The 22,968-nt window shown below is 65.5% G+C and overlaps 1 protein-coding gene across 1 annotated transcript; it reads right to left on the bottom strand.

The window, feature by feature from the left end:
- Positions 1-16,103: 16,103 nt before the first annotated feature.
- LOC135191712 (all-trans-retinol 13,14-reductase-like) lies at positions 16,104-22,285 on the bottom strand. The gene is made up of 11 exons (XM_064174241.1): positions 22,120-22,285; positions 21,839-22,021; positions 20,406-20,635; positions 19,593-19,836; positions 18,982-19,179; positions 18,726-18,854; positions 18,402-18,540; positions 18,084-18,193; positions 17,742-17,908; positions 16,978-17,137; positions 16,104-16,309 (listed from the first exon to the last, which is right to left on the bottom strand). The coding sequence occupies exons 1-11, from the start codon at positions 22,283-22,285 to the stop codon at positions 16,164-16,166; spliced, it is 1,872 nt and encodes a 623-aa protein (XP_064030311.1). The 3' UTR covers positions 16,104-16,163.
- Positions 22,286-22,968: the final 683 nt, after the last annotated feature.

Genomic DNA, 22,968 nt, shown 5'->3' with positions numbered 1-22,968 from the left:
GACACGTTGCAGGGCGAAGCCTCCAATCCTGCCTGGGCCACTCGAAAGCCTCTGGCCGAGCTCCAGGCTGAGGCAGGCTGAAGATGTGGCTTTAATTTTTGCAGCATGACAGAAAAGAAAAGAATGTCACCGGGGGCTGGGTCCCCTCCTGGCTGCCTTCGCTCCTGCTGCCTCTCCCCCTGCGCTTTTTTTTTGGGGTGGGTTTTTTTTTCCTTTCTTTCTCTGCGTGGAAAGGGAGGGAAGAAAGAGGAGAAGAAGAAAAAAAAAAGGGGGGGGGGAGATGCACACACACAAGACGATGCCACCTCATCAGCCCCCTGGCTGCCCGCCCCAGGAATGCAGGAGCTGGGTGCAGGGGCTGTGGGGGCTGGGAGGGGGAAAGGGAAGAGATCCCACTTGGAAGAAGGGAGAAAAAAAAAGAAGAAGAAGAAAAAGGAATGAAAAAAAAAAGAAGAAAAAAAGAGAGAAAAAAAAACAGAGAGGGAAAAAAAGAGAGAGGAAAAAAAGGCTGGAAAAGTCATTAGGATCCTGGGAAGTGAAAATGGGAGACACCAAAATGCAGGCCTGGGCTGGGTGAAGGGCAGCAGAGAGGATGGGAGAGGGGGGTTGAGGGGGGCTGAACACATCCCCCCCCAAATCCCCTCACTAAAGGTGGTGGAATCCAGCTGGGAGCCATCCCTTGGTCCAGGGAGGTTGGGATATGGAGGTTGTCTCCCTCCCCCAGCTGCAGGCTCTCAGGGCATGGGAGATGCTCTCTCTGGCTGGCTGCGGTGGTGTGAACTGGAGCTGCAGATGGTGGCTGAGAAGTGGGGGGGGGAGTTGTCCCCCCAGAAAAGTTGGAGCCCACCCCCCCAAAACCCATTGGTGGTTAAGCTGAAGCCTCAGTGCCTGCTGCCAAACTTCAGTGGCACCTCCAGAAGCTGCTTGGGCACCCCAGAAAAACTGAGTGGTCTCTGCCCCCCCCCCCCCCAAAAAAACCTTCAGTGGTGACTCCATAAGGTCGTTGGCGACCCCCCAAAAGCATTGGTGGTCGTGGCAAAAAGTGGGGGGGTGCCACCAAATGCTGGGGGAGGGGAGGTGTGCCCCAAAATGCCCAGGGGTGCCCCACAAGAGCTGATAGATGCCCCCAAACTTCTCCATGCAGGACTCTAGCCCCCCCAAAGAAAGAAGTTGATAGGTGCCCCCAAAAGTGGGCAGATGCCCTGGAAAGTTGGTGGGTGCCCCAAAGGGTCAGGGGCACCCCAGAAATCCGGTGGGTGCCCCCAAAAGTCAGTGGGTGCCCTGAAGAGCCAATGGGTGCTCCAGAAAGCTGAGGACTGCTCCAAAACCTCCATGGGTGCCCCAAAAATAGTCAAGAGGAGCCTCCAAAAGTGGATGGATCCTCCCCAGAATTCAGAGGATGCCCCCAGAAGTGAATGACTGCTCCGGGGCAGGGCTTGCCCCACGGATGTGGGGTGAGGGTGGTCTGCACTCGGCTCCCCCCCAGCCCACTTTGGGTAGGTCCTACTGAAAAGCAGAGCTGGAGGGGCCGAGGGCTGGGGGGGCAGGGAGGCAGCGCTGGGGTTGGTTTGCTGGAGCTGGAGCTGGATCTGGAGGAGCTGAAGGAGCTGGATCTGGAGGAGCTGGAGCTGGAGGAGGTGGAGCTGGAGCAGACGCCGGCATCTGGTGTGAGTTAAGTCCCCTCAGGACAGCCCAGACACATGGAGCCCATTAGAGTCCTTTCTTTCTGTCCCCCCCTCCCCCTTCCCTGTTCCCCACTCAGCAGCTCCAGGAGCCAGCTCCGCATCAGAAGCCCCCTCCCCCACTCCGTATCACCTCGGTCCACAGCCCCACACCAGGGGAATCTACCCAGCTTGGTGCCTTCCCCCCAGGGTGTGGGGTCGGGGCAGTGAGGATGGGGGTAGGGGCAGATGGTGTCCCCTAGGGTGGTGACAAGCAGGTGGCTGAGCCCATGGGAGGCTGAGCCCATGGGAGGCTGAGCCCATGAGGGGTTTGCTTCCATGCAGGGCATGACCCCACAGGGAGGTCAACTCAGTGGACAGATTGGTCCCGTGGAGGAGGTGACACCAGGAGAGGGTTGACCCCATGGTGGGATTGGACTCCACGGCAGGGTCTGAGCCCGTGGGGAGGTTGACTCCAACAGGGTGTAGGCTCCACGGGGGCCTGATGGGAAGTTGGTCCCATGAGGGACCTGACCCCTTGGCAGGGTCTGACTCCATGGGGAGGGGGAGGTCAACCCCACGAGGGGATTAGCTCCATGAGGAGGTTGACTCCATGGTGGCCTCGGCCTCACTGAGTGCCCCCCCGCAGGATGCCCCTCCCGGGAGCCTCAATCACCCAAACCCACCCCAGAGCCCCCGAGAAGCCCTCGGGGGGGAGGGGTTGGAGGATGTTTTCCCCTACTCCAACCCAAACCACCTCACTCAACTTCCCCACCCCCCCACGGGGACGTGGGACACACACACAGCTTGGTGCCTCAGTTTCCCCTCCACCCCCCCAGGGCTGGCCACAGCCCACAGCACAGCTCCACCCCAGCTATTCCTGGTGCCCACCCGGCCCTCGGCACCCTCAATTGTGGCATCCAGGACTGCACCCCATAATCACGGGCACCAACTCCTGGCTATTTCCAGCTGCTCCCAGCTGGGCACAGCTCAGGCTCTAATTGGCCTTTGGGCTGCCAGCGCCGTGCCACGCCTCGGCGGGGCACCGGGCGGCGGAGCCGGGGCTGGGGGCGGGCACGCAGCGAGAGGGGATGCTCGGAGTGCCCGGGGGCACCACCAGCTTCAGCCAGCACCTGGCGGGTGGCAGAGCTCGCCCTGGCCGGCAGCGTGGTTGGGTGCTGGTCCTGCTGCTGGGGGTGGGTCCAGTGGGGGTGGGGGGGTTGGATCTGACACCTCCCAGGATTGAGTGTCCTCCTGGGGGGCTCATTCCTTCGTCTGCACCCCCACACCCTAGGGCTGGGGGGTCTCATCCCACCCAAATGGTCAGTGCTGCTCATCCCCTCTGCTGCACCCCCATGTCTCCACCATCCTGGGGGGGTTCATCTTCACCTCCAAGCCCCAGGGCTGAGTCCATCCTGGGGGGGTTCATCTTCACCCCCAAGCCCCAGGGCTGAGTCCATCCTGGGGGGTTTCTCTCCCTCACCCTCTGCGCCCCCACATCCTCGGGCTGGGTTCCTCCCTCTGCACCCCAATGCCTCTAGGCTGAGTCCATCCTGGGGGGGCTCTTTCCCCCATCTGCAGGTGAGGTCATTCCTGGAGGCTTCACCTTCCCATCTGTATCCCCCACACCCCAAGGTTAAGTCCCTCCTGGGGGGCTCATCCCCCTCCCATCTGCACCCCCACAGCCTAGGGCAGGTCCCTCCATCCGCACACCAACACCTCAGCCTTGAGCCCTCCCGGGGGGGGCTCATCCTCCACATCTTCACCCCCACACCCCAAAGCTGTGTCCCTTCTGGGGGCTCATTCCCACACCCCAGGTCAGAAGTCCAGCAGCAGATCCGGGAGCAGGAGGGTGACAACCCCTGGGGGGGTCAGCAAGGCTCTGGGGGGCAGGAGGAGTGGAGGTGGGGGAGGGGCGTCCTGGGCCGGGAGCAGCAGCCCAGCCTGGGCCCCCCCTGCCTGGGCTGGGATGGAAACTCTGAGGGACGAGCTCCACGCTGCACATTTTCCGTTGCTGCTTCACTTCTCTGCTCTCTTCTGCTTTCCCCTCTCATTCTCTTTCCCTCCCTTTCCCCTTTCCCCTTTTCCCTTTTCCCTTTTCCCTTTTCCCTTTTCCCTTTTCCCTTTTCCCCTTTTTTTCCCTTTCCCCTCCCCCTTTTTTTTTTTTCATTTTCCTTTCTCACTTTTCCAGTTTCAATCAAAAATTTGCTGCTCCAAACCCTGCAGCCTCCAGGGTGTCCCAGGGCTGGGGGTGATGATCCCCCAGCCATCCCCAGTGGGGTGCAGGGCTGGAGGGGCACCCTCAGAACCCACCTCCTCTCGGGTCCGTGCCTGGGGCGGGGGTGAGGAGGTCACTGTCCCCCTAATCACTGCACTCAGAGGCTGATGGGCTCATTTTCCCTGGGACAAGGACAGGGACTGGGAGCAGGGATGGAGACAGGGTGGGGACAGTGGGGATGGAGATGATGGAGGTGGAGATGGGGACAGGGAAGAGGATGAGGACAGGGATGGGGACAGTGGGGATGGAGATGATGGAGATGGGAGTGGGGAAGGAATAGAGATGAGGATGAGGATGAGGATGAGGATGGTGTGGGGACAGGGGTGGGGAGGATGAGGATGGGGACGGGAGCAGGGACGAGTCCCGGCACCGGAGCCTGGCTGGGATCCCTCCTGGTGACCTCATCCAGTGTGGCCTGGATGTGTGCCCAGGGCCTGGCTGGGACAGTGGCTCTGGTGCCACGTGGCTGGGATGTGGGGCTGCCAGCGCCCCCTGCCCCCCCCAGCCAACAGCACCTCAGGAGGGGGGCAGGGGGCACTCTTAGGGCAGCTGTACCCCAACACCCTGTGAGAGGGTGGGGGTTGAAATAGCAGAAGCCCCCCAGGAGGGAGGGAGGCTCACAGAGCTGAAGGTCTGATGGCTTTGGGGGGAGGTAGGCATGGGGTGGGGTAGAGATGTGTGTGGGGTCTCCTGCCAGCACCAGGGGTGGCAGCTCCTGGGCTCCCAAAGGACACCAGGGGACATCCAGCAACGACCCCCACAGACACTGCTGGGGGGGGTCTCACTGCCAGTGGGGAGTCAGGCATTGGTTGAGGCTGTTGGGTTGGGGCTGTTGGATTGAGGTTGTTGGGGTCAATGGGTTGGGATTTGGGGGCATTGGGTTTGGATTTGGGGTTGCTGGGTTGGGATTTGGAGTTGCTGGGTTTGGGATTTGGGGATGCTGGGTTGGGATTTGGGGATGCTGGGTTGGGATGCTCAGGTTGTTAAGGTTACTGGGATGGTGCCTGGAGGTGTGGGGTTGAGGCTCTGGAGTTGGTGCTTGAGGTATTTGGGTTGGGGTCTGGCGCTGTTGGATGACTGGGCTGGGGGGTGGGCTGCTGGGGGTGTGGTTTGGAGTCTTGTCTGGTTAGGGTTTAGTTTTGGGGCTGGGGTCCCAGCAGACTTCCAGGTGGGAGGTAGATGCAAGACAGGACAGGCAGACGCCTGAGGGCACCAGAGCCCAGGGGTTTCCCCGACCCCCCCAGCCGTGGCATCCCCTGCTCCAGGGAGGTGGAGGTCCTGGGGGAGCTGGGAGCTCGTGGGAGTGGGAGGCCTGGCCCAGCCGTGGGGTGGGATCCAATCATCTCCAGAGGAAGACTCAGCCGGGGTCTGGCAGGGGGACGGGGACGGTGCCCCCAGCCCAGCCTCCCCCAGCCCGGCCCCTCCAGCTCCACCTCCTCCAACCAGCGAAGCTCCATCTGGAGCTCGGCCGAGCGGCAGCGATGCTGCAGCTTAGCCTCGGCTCTTCCTCCTCGGACTCTTCCCAGCCCCACGTCAGCACCTTCCTCCCAACCCTCCCTTCCCTGCTCCCCTCTCCCAGTTCATCCCAGTTCCCTGCATGGATGGGGGGCTGGGGGGGTTAACTCTTGCCTCGCAGCCTGCTGCACCCCAGGGTGGCCTCCATCCCCTCCATGCTCCCCACCCCAGGGTGGCCTCCACCTCTTCCTTGTCCTGCATCCTTTCGGTGTCCCCTATCCCCGCAGTGCCCCCACGGTGTGCCCCATCCCCACCGGCTCCCCCACAACCCCATGGGGTCCCCCATTTCCACTGTGTCCTCCATCCCCAGTGCCTCCTCACCCCCACAGTGTCCCCCCCAGCTCCAGTGTCCCACATGCCCACAGTGTCCCCTATCCCCACGGTGCCCCCCCCCAGCTCCAGTGTCCCCCACCCCCACGGGATCCACAGTGTCCTCCCACTCCCACGGCCTTCTCCATTTCCATGATGTGCCCCCCCCATCTCCACGGTGTCCCACTCACCCCCAGTGTCCCCCCCCATGCTCCCAGTGTCCCTCCCCAGCCCCAGGGTGTCCCCCTCCATCCCTCCCCGCCACGTCCCGCCCTGCCGCTTTGGCAGCAGGACCCAGGCCATCGTGGAAATAGAAAGGGGGGGCTCGGGTGGAGGAAAGAGGAGGGCTGGGGGGGGGGGGGCTGGGGAAGGGGCGTGGCCAGCCTGTGTGGGAGGGGGCGGGGCCAGCCAGCAAAAGGATTTCGAGGGAGTGGGTCTGGGGCAAAGCCAACAGAAGTGGACGAGTCCTCCCCGCCCCCCCCCGAAAACCCTCACCCCGGCCCTGCCCAAGCAGACGTGGGTATGCCCCCCCCGGACCCCGGAGGGGAAACTGAGGCACGACGCGGCCCACGGTGTCCCCAGGCTGGTGACATGTCACAAGGGTCCCCCCTTGGTGCCCGCAGAGACCCTTCAGGAGAGGCAGCGGCAGAGGCTTGCCCCCTGCGGACCCCTCGCATCTCGCCCCCCAAGACCCTCTCCACACCCTCACATCTTGTGCCCGGACACCCCTAAACCCCTCCCGGCCCTTCCTGTGGCGGCAGCCTCCCCGTGGGGACGGGGGGGAGGCTGGAGGGACAGGGCCAGTGGGTGGTGGGAGGGGGGTGGCAGAGGGGAGATGGGTGGTGGGAAAGGGGGGTTGGGTGGTGGTAGAGGGGGGGTGGGCGGTGGGAGCTGGACACTGGACGGCAGAGGGCGGACGGTGGAGAGCAGCTTGTGGCCGGTGCCCGCAGCTGCCAGGGACCCCGCAGCAGCCTCTGTGCCCGGCGCATTCGCTGGCCCCAGCCCCCTCCCCGACGCGCGGGGCAGGCGCAGGCGATGCCCTTGGCTCCTGCCCCTGACACGTCTCCGGCGCAGGCTCCACGTCGGCAGCTGCAGCAGGCTGGGGGGGCTCGGGGGCTGTGCTGGGAGCGGGGGAGGACCGATGGGGGACACCCCCCAGGCTGTGCCAGGTTGGTTCCCAACCTGATCACCTCCCTAAGGGGCTGCAGCCTGGGGTCACCCACCTGGGTGTCACCACGAGATGCCAGCCCGAGCCTGGGTAGGGCTGGGTTGTGGTATGGACAGGGTTGGAATGTGCCATGGGCAGGGCCGGGATGTGCCACGCTGTGCCACGGGCAGAACTGAGATCTGTCACACGGTGCCGTGGGCAGGGCTGGGATATAGCCCATGGTGCCACGGGCAAGGCTGGGGATGTGCCAGTGGTAGAGCTAGGGCGTGCCACATGGTACCTCAGGCGAGGCTGGGACGTGTCACACAGTGCCAGGAGCAGTGCTTGTGGACACAGCACCACTGGGGCCGTGCCAAGGGCAGCACTGGGGCTGTACCCTCAGCTATGCCATGATCAGAGCTCGCTCTCGGGCTCCACCTGTTCAAGCTGTGCCTGTCCCCAGTTCTGGCACAAGATGGTGCCACTGGCTGCAGTGCTGGGGACGTGCCAGGACAGCTGGTGCCAGGTCTACAGGTGCTGCTAGCCCTAACCCCACCCCTGCAAGCTTGGCACATGGGGACACAGAGGCTGCTGCCCCAGGAGCGTTGGGATGTCACCACCACCTGCAGCCTCCATCCCTCCCTCCCTTCCTCAGTCCATCCCCCACACACCTCTCCAGCCCCTCCATCATCCCTGCCTCATCCCTCCATCTCTCCTCCCCTCCAGCCCTCCTCCCCTCCAGCCCTCCATCCATTCCTCAGTTCTTCCATCCTCTTTCTCTCCCTCCCTCTCTGCTTCGTTCATCTCTGCTTCTCCATCAATACTTTCATCCATCCCCTCCATCCCTCCACCCCCTCCTTCCCTCCATCCTTCCCTCCATCCCTCTCTCTCTCCTTCCTTCCTTCCTTCCTTCCTTCCTTCCTTCCTTCCTTCCTTCCTTCCTTCCTTCCTTCCTCCCTTCCTTGCTCCCTTCCATCCTTCCTTCCCTCCCCCTCTCCTCTCCCTCCAGCCCCTCCCAGCCCCAGCCCCTGGCTCTCCACCTTCCTCACCCTCCCCACAGCAGCACCCTGGGTGATTCCAGCTGGAGCAGCAATCAGCTCCTGTCCCTGGGGAGCTGCCAGGAGCTGGCTGGGCACTGGCCCAGGCTGAGCTCCCCGAGCATTCCTCTGGCTCTCCAGCCAGGCCAGGAGGGATCTCTGCTGCCTAACAGGGGCCTGGGCACCTTTCCCCCCCCCAGCCTCTGGCCCCAGGCTCAGTTGCCTGCAGGCCACGGAGAACCTCACACTGGAAGCTCAGTCCTGGAGCTCCCCAGCCAGAGCCCAGGGGCAGCTGGAGCCTCTGCCACGTCCAGAGCTTCCCTGGGGACCATGCTGGGGACCATGCTGGACCATGGCATTTGGTTGCCTTGCTCTTCTGTCACTGCCCCTGGGTGGTCACTGCCAGGCCAATGCCAGGCTGTCCCCTCCCTGTTCTCAATGGCCTCCCAGCTGGGGTCACACACCTGTGCCACAGGCCCACCAAGCCCCACATGGGCCAGCTCCAGCCCCACTTCAGCACCCCCATGGCCATGAGGTGACTCAATCCCTGGGCTCATCCTTGATGTGGTGACAGCTCTGCCCATGCTGGGTGCTGTTGGTGCTGGGCATTGGGTGCTGGGAGCTGGCAGTGCTGGGTGCTGAATGCTGGTGGTGCTGGGTACTGGCTGTGGCAGCGGTGCTGGGCTCTGGCAGTGCCAGCAGTGCTGCATGCTGAGTGTTGGCAGTGCTGGGTGCTGGTGGTGAACAGGAGCACTGGGGGCTGGCAGTGCTGGGTGCTGGGCACTGGCAGTGCTAGGTGTTAGGATCTGGCAGTGCCAGCGGTGCCAGGCGCTGGTGGTGCCAGGGGTGCCGGGCGCTGGTGTTGCCAGCGGTGCTGGGTGCCGTCGGGGCGGGGCGGCCGCGGTGCTGAGCTGTGCTCCGCGTCCAGCTCCCAGCGCCGCTGAGCGGCTGCCAAATTCCTCCGCCCCCGCAGGAAGCTGTCGGCGCTCCCGGCGCTCTCGGCACCGCTGGGATGCGGATGGCGGAGGGAGAAAGGGCTGGAGGAGAGAAAGCAGGTCAGGGCCGAGCCGCCAGCGTCACCCTGGCAGGCGCAGGCGCTGCCTTCGAGGAAGCAGGGCGAGGATCCGTCCGCCCTGACGTCCAGCCCAGCCCGGGGCTGGCTGCTGCCAGCGAGCTCGAGGAACCGACCCGGCCCTGCGGCCCCTCGGCCCTGGGCTGCGCCCCAGGGGGCGCCTGGAGGAGAGGAGAAGGCTTCGACGGCAGCGGTCACTGTGGGGCCGGCTCGGCCGTGGCCACTTCCGAGACCTGGAGGCTGCGGAGCAGAAGGGTTTGGTTCGTGCAACAGCTGCGTGCTGCTGCCAGCTGCGGCTGCTGCTCCATCACCTCTGGGTCCTAATCCCATCCTTGGGAGCTTCTCCCATCCCTCGGTGCCGCTCCCAGCCTCAGGCATCACTCTCATGCCCAGGTACTGCTCTATCCGTGCCAATCCCATTCTGGGGTACCTGAGTGCTGGACCCACCCCCGGGAACTTCAGTCCCTGAATGCTCCTCCCACGCCCGCATTTTCCTCCCATTTCCAGGTCGTGCTCCCATCCCTGGGTGATATCCTGGTCCCTGGCTGTGGTGCCCATCTCTAGGTGATGTGCACATCCTGAGCCACGCTCCTATCCCAGCTACCACTCCCATCCCAGGCACTGCTCTATCCCCGGGTGCCAATCCTATCCCTGGATGCCAACCCTGTCCAAGGTACCAATCCCATCCCCAGGAACTGCTCCATCCCTGGGTGCCTCTCCCCCCCTCTCCCGGGAGCTGCTCCCTTCCCCTCCTACCTTTCCCACCTCCAGCTGCTGCTCCCATCCCACTCTCATTCCCACCTCCACCCGCCCGTCCCCTCCCCGCGGTGTGAAGCCGGGGGGGGTCTCAGCCCTTCACCCCCTCCCAGCAGCAGCTCAAACCCAAACACGGCTCAGTGGAAAATGTGACCAGCCTGGAGCGGCAGAGAGCCGAGGCCGAGCTGGGGCCGACTGCAACAGCAGCGACTTGGCCAGCGCCGCACTGAGCCTGCGGCAGCCCGGGAGGGGCCGGGGGAGCCGGCACGGGGGGGACAGCGCAGGCCTCCCTCACGCCCTGCTCCTGCCTCCTGCAGCACTCCCAGGCCCGCACCCAACCCAACCCGACCCTGCACCCGACCTGACCCAATCCATCCCTGCACCCACCTCAGTTCTGCACCCAGCCCAATCTTGCACCCCCAGTGCTGGTCCCGTGCCCCCTGAGGGATGGGGGCAAGGGAGAAGGCTGCTGTAGGGACACAGCACTGGGGACCAGGTATGACCCTGCAGTGGGATGGAGGTGCCCAGGAGTGGTGCTGGGTGGGCAGGATGAGATGCCCTGAGATGGGTGTTGGGTAGGAAGGATGGCAATGGCCTGTGGTGGTGGCACATGGGCAGGGCAGAGATGCTATGGGATGGTGTCTATATGGAAAGGATGAAGATACCCAGGGAGGGTGGCAGGTAGGAACGCTGGAGATGGCCAAGGATGGTGGCACAGAGACAGGCTGGTGATGGCCAGGAATGGCAGTAAATGGGTGAAATGGAGATGCCCAGCCATGGTGGCACAATGACAGGACAGAGAAGCCCGTGGATGGTGGCACAGGGGCAGGATGGGGATGCTCGGAGTGGTGGCACAGGGGCAGGATGGGGGTGCCCAGAGAGGTGGCACAGGGGCAGGATGGAGATGCCATGGGATGGTGGCACAGGGGCAGGATGGGGATGCCCAGAGAGGTGGCACAGGGGCAGGATGGGGATTCCATGGGATGGTGGCACAGGAGCAGGATGGGGGTGCCCAGTGTGGTGGCACAGGGGCAGGCTGGAGATGCTCTGGGATCGTGGCACACAGATAGAAGGGCGATGCCGTAGGATGGTGGCAGAGGGGCGGGATGGGGATGCCCAGGGGTGGTGCCAGGAGGGAGGGAGGTGCCAGGAGGGCGGGAGGTGCCCGGCCGGGCCCGGCAGCAGCCGGGGGGCGTGGGCCGGCAGCAGCGGCCGCGGCGGCTCCGTTTGGTTCTCATTAGCAGCTCTTGGCAGCGGCTGTGGAAAAAATGGCTTCAAAGAGCGGAGCTGGAGGGGAGAGGCTGGGCCCGGGGCGGGGAGGGAGGCCGCGGCGGGGACGGGGGGCACGGGGCCAGGCGGGGGGCAGGGACAGGGCCGGGGTGGCCATGGCAGAATGGGGTGCAGAGGTGAGGAGCACACAAGGTGCCCTCTGCAGTGCCCCCATCCCCAGAGGGCAGTGACTGGCTCCGCCTGAGGGATGCCAAGCTCGTGCCTGCTTGTGCGTGCCAGGCCAGAGGAGTGTGCCCCACGTACGTGCCCACAGCCCATGGCATGAGCGGTGCTGGGGACAGCTCCTGCACGGTGCCATCTCAGCCCCCTCCCGGCTCTTGTGCTGATGGAGAAACTGAGGCACGGGGGGGAGGGGTGGGTGGGTTTGAGCTCGTCCAGGCAAGAAGGGCATCAGCTGTGCCCACTGCAGCTGCAGCCATTCTCACGACGCGGGGGGGCCTCGGAGGAGCTCCTTACACAGCCCTGGGTCTGCCAGTGCCAAGGCAACCAAAGTGAGCAGGGACACAGAGCAGGGAGCCCAAGGAGCCCACCCTACCTCTCCTTGGCTCGCCTGGCAGAGAGGGTGGCACACCTCGCCCTGTCCTGACTGTGCCAGGCTGGCACCGGTGCCCGGATGCTCCATGTGTCATCTGTCCTTGCCCCACACTGCCACCCTGGGCTGGGAGTGAGATGAGGTCATCTGGGGACAATGCTCGTCCCTGCTTGCCAGTGTAGAGCTGGTGGCACCGCGGCAGCCCTGGCAGCGGGCACAGGGCTGGCAATCTGTTCCCTGCGGGCACAGGAAGACATGAATGGGGAAGAGGGGAAGGGGGAGGGGGCTCCGTGTGCCAGGGAGGCATGGGCAGGCATTGCAGGGATGTGAGCGTGTGGCCCACGCACCCTCTGGTGCCCGCGTGTCCGCTGGCACCCACCTGGCCCCGAGGCTATTTCTGCCTCCAGCCTGGGTTTAATTCCACCCTGCCCCTGGCTGCCCTCTAATTAGAGCCCAAAACAACCCTGGGCACCTTCTCAGCCCCGGGACAGGCGGGGTGGGCTCACACCCAGCATCCCGCCCTTGGGGGTGGGAACAAGGTGCAGCACCCACAGCCTGACTGGCACAAAGGGGTGAAGGAACTTCGTGGCAGAGTTGTGCCAGGCTCAGTGCAGCCAAGGGGACTGGGCGGGGGGGGGGGTGTGAATGGGGCTGGGGTCTCGCCTGGCTGGGGGCTGCTGGGGGAGCTCTGCCTCAGCAGGAGATTCATTCTGGGGGGTCCCCACCATGGCACCCACCGGGGGCAAGGGAGGACGCCTGGTGGCAAAGCCTTCATTAAGCCCTTGAGCCAATTACAGCAGTGCCCGTGCCAAGCCGCCGTGCCCGGGGCAGCCCTAAACCCCTTATGGGATCATCCTGCTTAGGGCAGCACCTCAGTGCCCCACGGTGCCAACCCCCCACATCTCTGAGCCTTCCTCCTGCCCAGCACCACGGATCTGGCCCCCAAGCCTCCCCACGGGCCCCACTCCCACGTCCCCTCCACCACCCCCTCCCCGCTCGCCCTCAGCCACCTCCCCTTGCTCGCCTGACGGGGCGCGGCGTGGGGCAGCCGCTGGGCACAGCCCATGGCACAGCCGCGCCCAGCTGATCCGCTTTGGGCAGCTTATTGCGGTGCTGAGCCGGCGGCTCGGCGGCTTCTCCACACCTGCCAGGGGATTCGGCGGCTTCAGCCTCGCCAGCAGCTCCTCATCCTCACCTCTGCCCTGCGGTGCAGCTCTGGCATGGCAGCAGGGCACGAGCAGAGGGGCCACAAGGCTGAATATTCTCTGTGCCGCTCTAGGTGTCCCCTGTGCCAACTTGTACAGACTGGTAGCCACCCTGAGCATCCTCTCTGCCACCCCAGCTGCCCTTCTGCCACCCTCTGCACCTCATCTGTAACACTGAGCGTCCCCTGTGCCACCCCAGCTGTTCTCTGTGGCACTCTCTGCACCCCACGCACAACTCGGGGCATCTCCCGTGCCACCCCAGCTGCCCTCTGTTGGGGAGAGGGTCCAAGGGGTAGGACCAGGGCAACACCATCCCCACGCTGGGGAGAGGCAGACATGGGTCAGGCTGGCTGTGGCACTGGGGACATGGGCACAAGGGGGCACAGGGACATGGGGACACTTCGGCTGCCACATCAGCAGCAGCAGGGGAGGGCTGCAGGCTGCAGCTGGGAGCCAGATGGGGTGGGGAAGAGCAGCGACCGTGGCCAGCCCCAGGGTGTCCCCCCAGGCCTGGGGACCCCCGAGGGGGCCGTGGGGACAGCAAGAAGCTGAGCCGGGCGTGCGCCCCCACGAGTGCCCCGGCTGGGGGAAGGAGGGATGGGAGGGTGCGAGGGCAGAGGGAGGCACACAGGGACAGACAGACAGACAGACGCGGGTGGGGACAGGCTGAGGAAGGCTGAGTCCCCACCTGACCCTCTCCCCAGCCCGCCCCATGGGGGGACATCAGGACCCCCCCAGTTCCTGGGGACTCTGTTGTCCCCCTCAGCGTGGCACCTCCAGCACCCAGTGGGACACCCCAGGGTGCCATGGCCCCCCACGTGCAGCACCGGGCAGCAGAGGACAGACAGACCCCCAGAGCAGGACAGCCCCCCCCGGCACCTCTGGGCCCCCATCCCGGTAACGAGATGACCTCAGCCCCACGCTCCCAGTTCTGGAGCCCACAGCAGGGCACCAGCACCCCTATAAAAGCCCCCCAGAGTGCCCCACGTCGCCCCGAAGTGCCCCACCACAGGGTGCCAGCCCCCCCCCGGCATGGTGCCCCTCCCATAAACGCCTCCGCCGTGCCCCAGCTCAGCCCAGAGTGCCCTTCCGTGGGGGTCCCTCCCAAGCCCCCACCCAGGGTGAAGTCCGCAGTCGGGCAGGGCGGGTGCAAAGGGCAGCCAGGTGCTGGATGCCAGGTGTGCGTGCCCTGGCATTAGGGTGCATAGTCCAGCTGTGGCAAGGTGGGTGGCACAGGGGAGCCCAGGAATGCCACTTCTCCCTGGGTTCGGTGGAGGGGGGGGGGGGAGAGGGGGGGGGGGGAGAGGAGGGGGACAAAGGATGCTGTGCCCCAGGGAGGGGTCCCTGGGGTTGGGTGCTGTGGGCTGAGGAACCAGGAGAGGCTCTGGGAGCCCTCTGGGAGCGTGGGGACAGGGCTGGCGGCGGGGGGGGGTGGACACCTTAGGGTGCCAGGGAGGGGGGGACCTGCCAGCCCCCAGCACACCCCTCTCGGTGTCCCCAGGAGCATGTTCATCATCATCATCATCTTCTTAGCCATCTGCCTGCTCATCGTCATCTTCTACAGCTGCCGCAAGCTCCTCCAGGCCCCCCAGGCCCCCCAGGCCCCCCTGCCCTATGGGGACGCCCCGGGCCCCGGGCCCCCACCGCTGCCCCCCATGCCCGGGCTCCCCAGTTTGCCCAGCGGAGCCATCCCGGCGGGGCCAGAGCCCCCCCCCTACAGCGAGGTGGGTTCCCGGGTGGCAGTGGGTGCCAAGCCACTGTGGGTGCTGGCATGGTGGGATGGGCCATGGCGGGGGGGGGCTGGGGGATGGGGTGGTGAGGGTACAGGGTGCTGGGGTCGGAGGGGTGCTAGGGCTATGAGGTGCTGGGTGCTGAGGGCATGGAGTGATGAGGCCATGAGGGGGTGGGCAGTGGAGCTATGAAGTGGTGGGTGCTGGGGGTGCAGGATGTCGTGTGCTGAGGGTGCAGGGTAGTGGGTGCTGGGGGTGCAGGGTAGTGGGTGCTGGGGGTGCAGGATGTTGGGTGCTGAGGGTGCAGGGTAGTGGGTGCTGGGGGTGCAGGATGGTGGGTGCTGGGGGTGCAGGATGGTGGGTGCTGGGGGTGCAGGGTGCTGGGTGCTGGGGGTGCAGGATGTTGGGTGCTGGGAGTGCAGAGTGGTGGGTCCTGGGGGTGCAGGATGTTGGGTGCTGGGGGTGCAGGGTGCTGGGTGCTGGGGGTGCAGGATGTTGGGTGCTGGGAGTGCAGAGTGGTGGGTGCTGGGGGTGCAGGGTGCTGGGTGCTGGGGGTGCAGGGTGCTGGGGGTGCAGAGTGGTGGGTGCTGGGGGTGCAGGATGTTGGGTGTTGGGGGTGCAGGGTGCTGGGTGCTGGGGTCTACAGAGACCTCCAGGTCACCCCCATGCCATGAGCACCCTCCCCTGCTCCCTGTGCCCCCTGCCCCTGCCATGCCCCAAAGAGACTCAGAGATCAACCCAGGGTGGGGGCTTCCTCCTTTCCCCTCAGTGTCCTAGGAGCTTGTGTTTGGGGGGTGCCAGCTGCTGCCCCCTTCCTCCCCTCTCAATGCCCCCCATTTGCCCTCAGGTGACAGCAAAGCCCTTCCTCTACCCCCTGCCCCAGGGGCCCTGTCCCACCTGTGGCCATGGGGCTCAGCCCCCCTCGGCCAACCAGACCAACTTCTAGGGGTGACCTCCCCACACCTCAAGGTGACAACGATGCGGGGGGACATGGACCCAGGCATTTGGATGGCCCCACCCAGGACCATCTGGATGCCTGGGTCCATGCTCCCCCCCCAGGTGCTTGGCCCACCCCAAATCATGGCACTGTTGGGGGGGGTCTCTGTTCTCTTAAAGCTGTGAAAGGTCTCCCTGCTCTGCTGCTCTGGGGCTGGGGAGGGCAGGGGGGGCAGAGGGAGAAAGGGGAAGTAGGGCAGGGGTCTGCCCCCTGCATGTGCCCCCAGTCGTGGGGGCATGGGTGGGTGTCAGCTGGGATCCTGGCCCCATTCCCATCTCATCCAATTTGCCTCCCTATTCCCCATCCCATCCTCATCACATCCATCCCATCCCTAACTCCATTCCCATCTCCATCTCTTCCTATCCCCTTCCCCATCCCTACCTCCACCCCCATCCCTGTCCCCATTCTCATCCCCATGCCCACCCCCGTCCCTTATTCCATCCCATCCCATCCCATGCCAAGAGACAGGCCCAGGCCGGGCAGCAGTTGGGGTTTATTGAGCTGGGCGCAGGCTCCCCGGCACGGGACCGCCCCAGCCCTGCCGCCGTGCCCTGCCGCCGTGCCCAGCCGCCGTGCCCAGCCGCCGTGCCCAGCGCCGTGCCCAGCCGCCGTGCCCTGCCGCCGTGCCCAGCCCTCAGGCCGCCTGCCGGCGCTGGCTCCTCTTGATCCTCCTCTTGAGGAGCAGCAGGTCCAGGTAGAGCATCCTGCGCAGCACGGCGGAGGCGCAGAGCAGGCCCCCGTGCAGTGCCCCTGCCAGCCCGCAGCTGAACACGTCCTGCCCTGCGGGCGAGGCGGCCCGTGGGGCACGGCCACCCCCGGCACGGACCCCCCCACCCTGGGGACAAACTCGCCGCCATGGGGGGCTTGGCCGCCACCGTGGGGCACCAACCCATCGTCATGAGGGACCAGCTCGCCGTGGGGGGGTCACGGTCGCCACCATGAGGGACCGACCATGGGGTGCTGGGCACCACCATGAGGCACAAACCCACCCCCGTGGGTGGCCAGCCCATCACCACTGCAGGTGACCAACCCCCCACCGTGGCAGAGATGTAGTCACCACCACAGGGGCATCACCCACTGCAGTGCCCCCTGGGGACACCGGGTGCAGGCTGGAGCTGGGCATGGGGCCAGGGAGACATGGGGACATGTGGGCATGGGGGCATGGGGTATGGGGACATGGGGACATGGGGACATGTGGGCATGGGGGCATGAGGACACAGGGGCATGGGGCATGGGGACATAGGGACATGTGGGCATATGGGCATGGGGGCATGGGGGCATGAGGACACAGGGGCATGGGGCATGGGGACATGAGGACACAGGAGCATGGGGCATGGGAGCATGGGGGCATGTGGGCATATGGGCATGTGGGCATATGGGCATGGGGGCATGGGGACATGGGGGCATGGGGGCATATGGGCATGGGGGCATGGGGCCCGGGCCCTTACCCGTCAGGTAGAGGTTCCTGACAGGGGTCTCTGCCCTCATGGCTGCCAGCACTGCCGGCTGGAAGCGGCCGAGGTCGTGCTCGGTGCCATACATCTCCCCGCGGGGCGCTGCCAGGTAGTGCTGGTTGGTCAGCGGTGATGCCGCCTCCAGGAACGCCACCTGCCCAGGCAGGGGCACGAGTGGGTGCCCAGGGCACTCTGGGAGGCTCGGGGCACAGAGGGCACACGAGGACAGGACCCATCCCAGCAACCTGCGGGCCCCAGCACAGCAGGCCCAAAGCCACCTGGGGGGTGCCCACCCCGTGCAAAGGCCCTGGGGCTGTGATGCCTCATAGCTGCAGTCATGCCCATGTGGTCCCCCAACTCTGCGGGGTATCCCACCCACACTGGGCACCCTACCCCCACATGGCACCCCATTTCCACTGGGCACCATCCTTGTGCAGCACCCAGCTCTGAAAGATACACCTCAACCCCAGGAGGCAACCTCAGCCTGCTGGGCACATTCCCACTGGGCACCCCAACCCCCGAGGGCACCTCACCTGCTGCTCACATCCCTGCTGGTCACCCCAGCCCCACTGGGCACCCAATCTCCACTGGGCACCCATCCCTGTGGGACATCCAGCTCCAAAGGGGCATCCCAACCCCACAGGGTCACTGCATTGCTACAACCACCCCAACCTCCCCTGCAGAACTGCCAGTCCCCACTGTGCCCTCTCGCTCTCGGGCACCCCACGGGGCAGGGCACCCCGTGGGGCTGCTGTCACCTTGTCACGGAGGTGGGGGAAGCGCTGCAGTGCCCTCTCCAGCAGACGCTGGGCAATGTCCATCTTGTAGCTCTGGTAGTCAGGCCCCCGGTGCTTGACCCGGGCCCCCGCCCACTCCTCGAACCACTCGTACCGTGCCATGGTCAGGATGGTCATGCAGGACCGACCTGCGAGGCGGGAGGGGCACGGCTAGTGACAGCCCCACCCCACCGCAGGGGACCCTGGTGCCAGTGGCAGCCCAGGAGGGGGCAGCCTCTGAACCCACATAGCTGCGTGGACCAGAGCTGCAGAGCTGGGCACGGGGGCAGGGTGGCACGGGGGCCCCGCAGACACACTCCGTACCTGGGTGCCGCTGCTCATAGGTAGGGTCCTTGGCAGCAGGGAAGGTGATGAACATCATGGCCAGGTTCTCGGGGACCTCCTCGCGGCTCAGGGCAGCATACTGGGTCATCCTGTGGGCAGTGCCAGCACCTGCCCTGCACCCACCCTGCACCCACCCTGCACCCACCCCACTCTGTGCATCCAGTGCCCCCAGGCACCCACCCTGCACCCATGCTCCAGCCACCAGGCACCCACCTCAGCCATCCACTTTGCAGCCACCCACCCTCCGGGTCCCCCCACCCCCACGCCCCCACCCCAGGGTGCCCGGGGGGGCCCTACATGGTGTCCAGGTCATTGTGGGGGTAGATCCAGAAGTTGGTGGCTGGCAGGCCCAGCTCGGCCGCGCTGCCCTGCAGCCCCACGAACACCAGGAAGGAGCCCATGCCATGCCGAACCATGCCCAGGCGGGACAGGATGCCTGTGGGGACAGGGGAGGTGACATCCTGTGCCTGCAGAGGGAACGTGGGGATGCTGGGGACAGGAATGGTGCCAGGGAGCCAGAGATTGTGGGAGTGCAGGGGTGCTGGGGACATGGGGACACAGCGTGCTGGGCACACAGGGTGCTGGGCACACAGGGTGCTGGGTACACAGGGGGCACAGTACCCGGGTGGCTGCGCACGGAGGGCGGCAGCAGCTTGCCGAAGGTGTTGAAGATTCCAGCATCGGAGATGACGCAGGGGGCGAAGATCTGCACCTCCTCCTCCTCGCTGGGTCCCTTCTGTACCGCCACCCCTGGCAGCCGGGCACGGCGAGGGGGGCACAGGGCACTGTCACCCTCTCCCCACCGCACGTCCCCATGGCGGCGGGGGTGAGCTGCGGAGGCTGGGTGGGGACGCGGGGCGGGGGGTCCTGTGCTCACCCACGGCGGCTCCCGTCGGGGCCAGCAGGACGCGGGTGACAGGGGCGCGCACCAGCACGGCGCCGCCGGCGCGCTCGATCACGGGCACGCAGTGGAAGGCGACCTCGCTGGCACCGCCCCGCGGGTACCAGGCGCCCCGCTGGTAGTGGTGAACCATCAGCAGGTTCACCAGGAAGCTGGAGTCCTGCGGGGCCGTGCCTGGGCACGGGAAGAGGCTGTGGGGCACTGGCACGGCCCCCTCCTGTCGTGATACGGCCTCCCCTATCGCGACGCGGCCTCTCCTATCATGATATGGCCCTCCCCTACCATGATACACCCCTCCCCATCATCACACGGCCTCTCCTATCGCAATACAGCTTCCCTATCGCGATATGACCCTCTTCACCACGATACCGCCCTCCTCTGTCGTGACATAGCCCTCTCCTACCTTGCCGTGTCCTCTCCTGTCACGATACCGCCCCTTCCTTACGATGCAGCCCTCCGCTATCACGATACAGCCCCCTCCTGCCCTGGCGTCGCCTCCCCTATCACAGCCTGACGCTCTTCCTCCCGACGCAGCCCTCCCGTGCCACGACACCGTCCCCTCCCGGTCGCGACAGCCCCGCGCTGACCATAGAAGAGGTAGGCGAGCAGGGCGCGCAGGTCCGGGTTGGCCGTGAGCTGGGCCACGGCGCGGCTGTGGCTGGTGGCCGCCAGGCGGAAGACAGGCGAGATGCGGTGCAGGAGCCGCAGCCGCAGCAGCAGGGAGCTCGCCCACGCGGGCAGCATCTTCAGCAGCGCCACCAGCGCCACGTGCCGCGACGCCACCTGCGCCCGCAGCGCCCAGGTCACCGCGGCCACGCCGCCTGTGCCCGCCTGTGCCCTCACCCCTCACCCAAGCACGGCACCACCCTTGCCCCACCGTGCCCATCGCTTCTGTCCCCACCAGCACCACCGCTTCTGTGCCCACCGTGACCACCACACCTGATGCCAGCTTGCCCACAGCCCATGTCCCCCTCCCCATCCTCACCGCTTGTCCCCACCATGCCCATCACTTCTGGCCCACACCATGACCATGCCTTGTGTCCCCAGTGCAGCCATTGCCCCTGTCCCCAGCATTCCTACTGCCCCCTCATCACCATGCCCATCGCACTCACATGCACCATGCCCATCCCTTCTATCCCACCCCATGACCAGCAACTGTGTCCCCACCACGCCCATGTCCCCACGGTGCCCATCACTCTTGTCCCCCATGCTCCTTCCCCACCATCACCCACCACATCTGTGCCCACCATGCCTGTCACCCATGCCCTCCTGTCATCCATGCTCCTATCCAGACCCATCAGTGCCACCACCTCCAATCCCACATCCACCTCCCAGTGCCGACCACTCCAAGCTGGAGGCATCCCTGGGGAGATGTCACCACCTAGAGCAGCACTTCCCACCTTGGAGATCTTCATGAACTCCCTGATGGCCTCTTTGTCCTCAGGGAACTGCTCCTCCAGGGCGGTGGCAAAGGTGGTCTTGCCAGATCGCAGCTGGTAGCGCCGGGTGCCCAGGGTCACCTCGTCATAGGGGTCAGGCAGGCGGTGCCAGCAGAGCTGCCCATCTGTCAGCTGGTCCAGTGCCACCCGCAGCATGCTGCCCTCGTGCATCTGCCCCACATAGTGGATGCCTGTGGGGACAGCATGGGGGGTGGCACAGGGTTGTCACCTCCACGCCTGAGATATGTGGTGGGGACCACCCCCCCTACACATCCTCCACCCCGGGAGAGGCTAAGGGGGATTAAAGAGTTCAGCCTCTGTCTGTGCTAGTTTGAAGCAGGGTAGGATGCTCTGGTGAGCAGAACTGGCTCACAGGTGTGAGAGGAAAGCAGTGGTGATGGCTGCTGCCCTCAGCCCTGCTGAAGAAGGAAAGCATCAGATAACTCTCTGGCCACTCTGTGCCACTCTGCCTTGGGCTGCTGACTGAGCTGCAGCTCCCTAACCTCACTGCCACTCACCTCTGCTGCTTAACCTCTTGGCTGAACCTCTGTTCTTCCTTAGGACTGGGGTAAGGTTGAGAGGGGCAGGGGTGGCTGAGAGCCCCTCCTGGGCACTCAGGTTTCTGGGGGGGCAGTTGTGCTGCTGTGTTCTTTTACCTCGTCTGTTTCTGTCTATAGCTGTACTGTAACTCTCTGCTTGGCTGTTGTGCTGCTGTAAACAAATAGCTTCATTTACACTCCCAGAGCTGGCTGAGTCTAGTGGGATACCTTCTAAAGTGGGGGGGGGCAGGAACACCCAAACCACCACACTGTCTGCAGCAGGGCAGCTCCAGGGTGGTGGCTGCAAGCACGGCACAGTCACGGAAACGCCGAATCCCACCCTGCTGGGGGTGGGAAGGGTCCTCTGGAGGTCACCAACCCAACCCCCCCTGCTCCAGGAGGCTCCTCAACCCCAGCTCTGCAGCCAGGTCTCACTGGATGGCAGCACACCACACACTGCACATGCACTGCACACGCACACTGCACACGCACTGCACACACACACTGCACACACACAATGCACACACGCACACTGCACGCACTGCACGCACTGCACGCACTGCACGCACGCACTGCACACACACTGCACACACACTGCACACACTGCGCACGCATTGCACATGCACACTGCACGCACACTGCGTGCAAACAACACACATCAGGGTACTGGAGTGTCCAGGTGGGGTGTCAGGGTGCCAGGATATCAGGTGCTGGGATACCAGGGTGCTGGGGTGCCAGGGTACGAGGGCTACTGGAGTATCAGGGTGTAGAGAGTGCTGGGGTGGAAAGCTGAAAGGGGACCCAGGGTGCCAGGGGAGCCAGGGGGCCAAGGTGAGGGTTCCAGGGTGTCCTTACCCACATCGAACTCGTAGCCCTGGTCCTCAAAGGTGTGGCAGCACCCACCAGCCTGGTCATGCTGCTCCAGCACCAGCACCCTCTTGCCAGCCTTGGCCAAGGTGGCAGCCGCCGTCAGGCCACCTATGCCGCTGCCGATGACCACAGCGTCCAGCTCCGGTGGCACGCGGTTGGCACTGAACCCTGGGCACACGGGTGTGCGTGAGCAGCCCCTCTGCTGCATGAGGGCAGCATGCCCAGGGTGCCAGGGGACGGACAGGCAGCAGGCACCCAGCACTCACCCTGCTTCAGGACCTTGTCGCGGGCGCGTGGATCCGTCACCAGTGGCCGGGGGGGGCCCGAGGGTGGCCGGGCAAAGGGGTTGCCAGAGGCAGCCAGGAGCCGGTGGGCGACCAGCCCCAGTGCCAGCGCGACCAAGGCCAGCAGCAGCAGCAGTGCGATCCACATGGCTGCCACCGCGCTCAGCAGCGTACAGAAGGCAGCCCTGGCACCTTATGGCCCTGGCAGCTTGCGGGCAGCGCAGCTTACGCAGGGGATTATAGGCACAGCAGCTTAGAGCCGCCGCAGCTGCCGCTGGCTCCCAGTGGCCCCCTACGGCCACGGTACCTTACAGCCAGGGCACATCCACGCCCGCGGCACCCCGGAGAAATCGCCGCGGCAGCCTCGTCCCAGCGGCGGATCCAGAGGTCGGCAGAGCCCTCCCGGTGCGCCGCTCGCTGCCGGGAAGCTCCGGGAGACGCAGCCCGAGCCCGTTCCAGTCTCTCGGGCGAGGGAGGCGCGGACAGGTGCGGGCGGAGCCTCCGCGGGGGATGTGAACTCCCCGAGCAAGGTCGATCAAAGAGCGAGGTGAAGCAGCCAGGCCTGCCCCGGCAGCCTGCGGACACCCAGACGCGGCTGCGTCCCGGCCCGGGGCTGCTGCGGGAGAAGCTGGGGCACCCAGACACCAGACATGGAGGCGCCCAGGACCCCCCTGGGTACAGAGCGTGCCAGGGCCTGGCACTTGCAGTGGAAGGTGGCAGAGACAACAGATGTGTGAGGTGCGAATGTGATCTGCTCTGGGTGACCCTGCCCTGGCAGGGGGGCAGGACTGGAGGAGCCTTCGAGGTCCCTTCCAGCCCCTGGCATTCTGT

Source organism: Pogoniulus pusillus, chromosome 40, assembly GCF_015220805.1.
Source record: "Pogoniulus pusillus isolate bPogPus1 chromosome 40, bPogPus1.pri, whole genome shotgun sequence".
Lineage (NCBI taxonomy): Eukaryota > Metazoa > Chordata > Aves > Piciformes > Lybiidae > Pogoniulus > Pogoniulus pusillus.
This window is presented reverse-complemented; position numbering and strand designations above follow the sequence as displayed.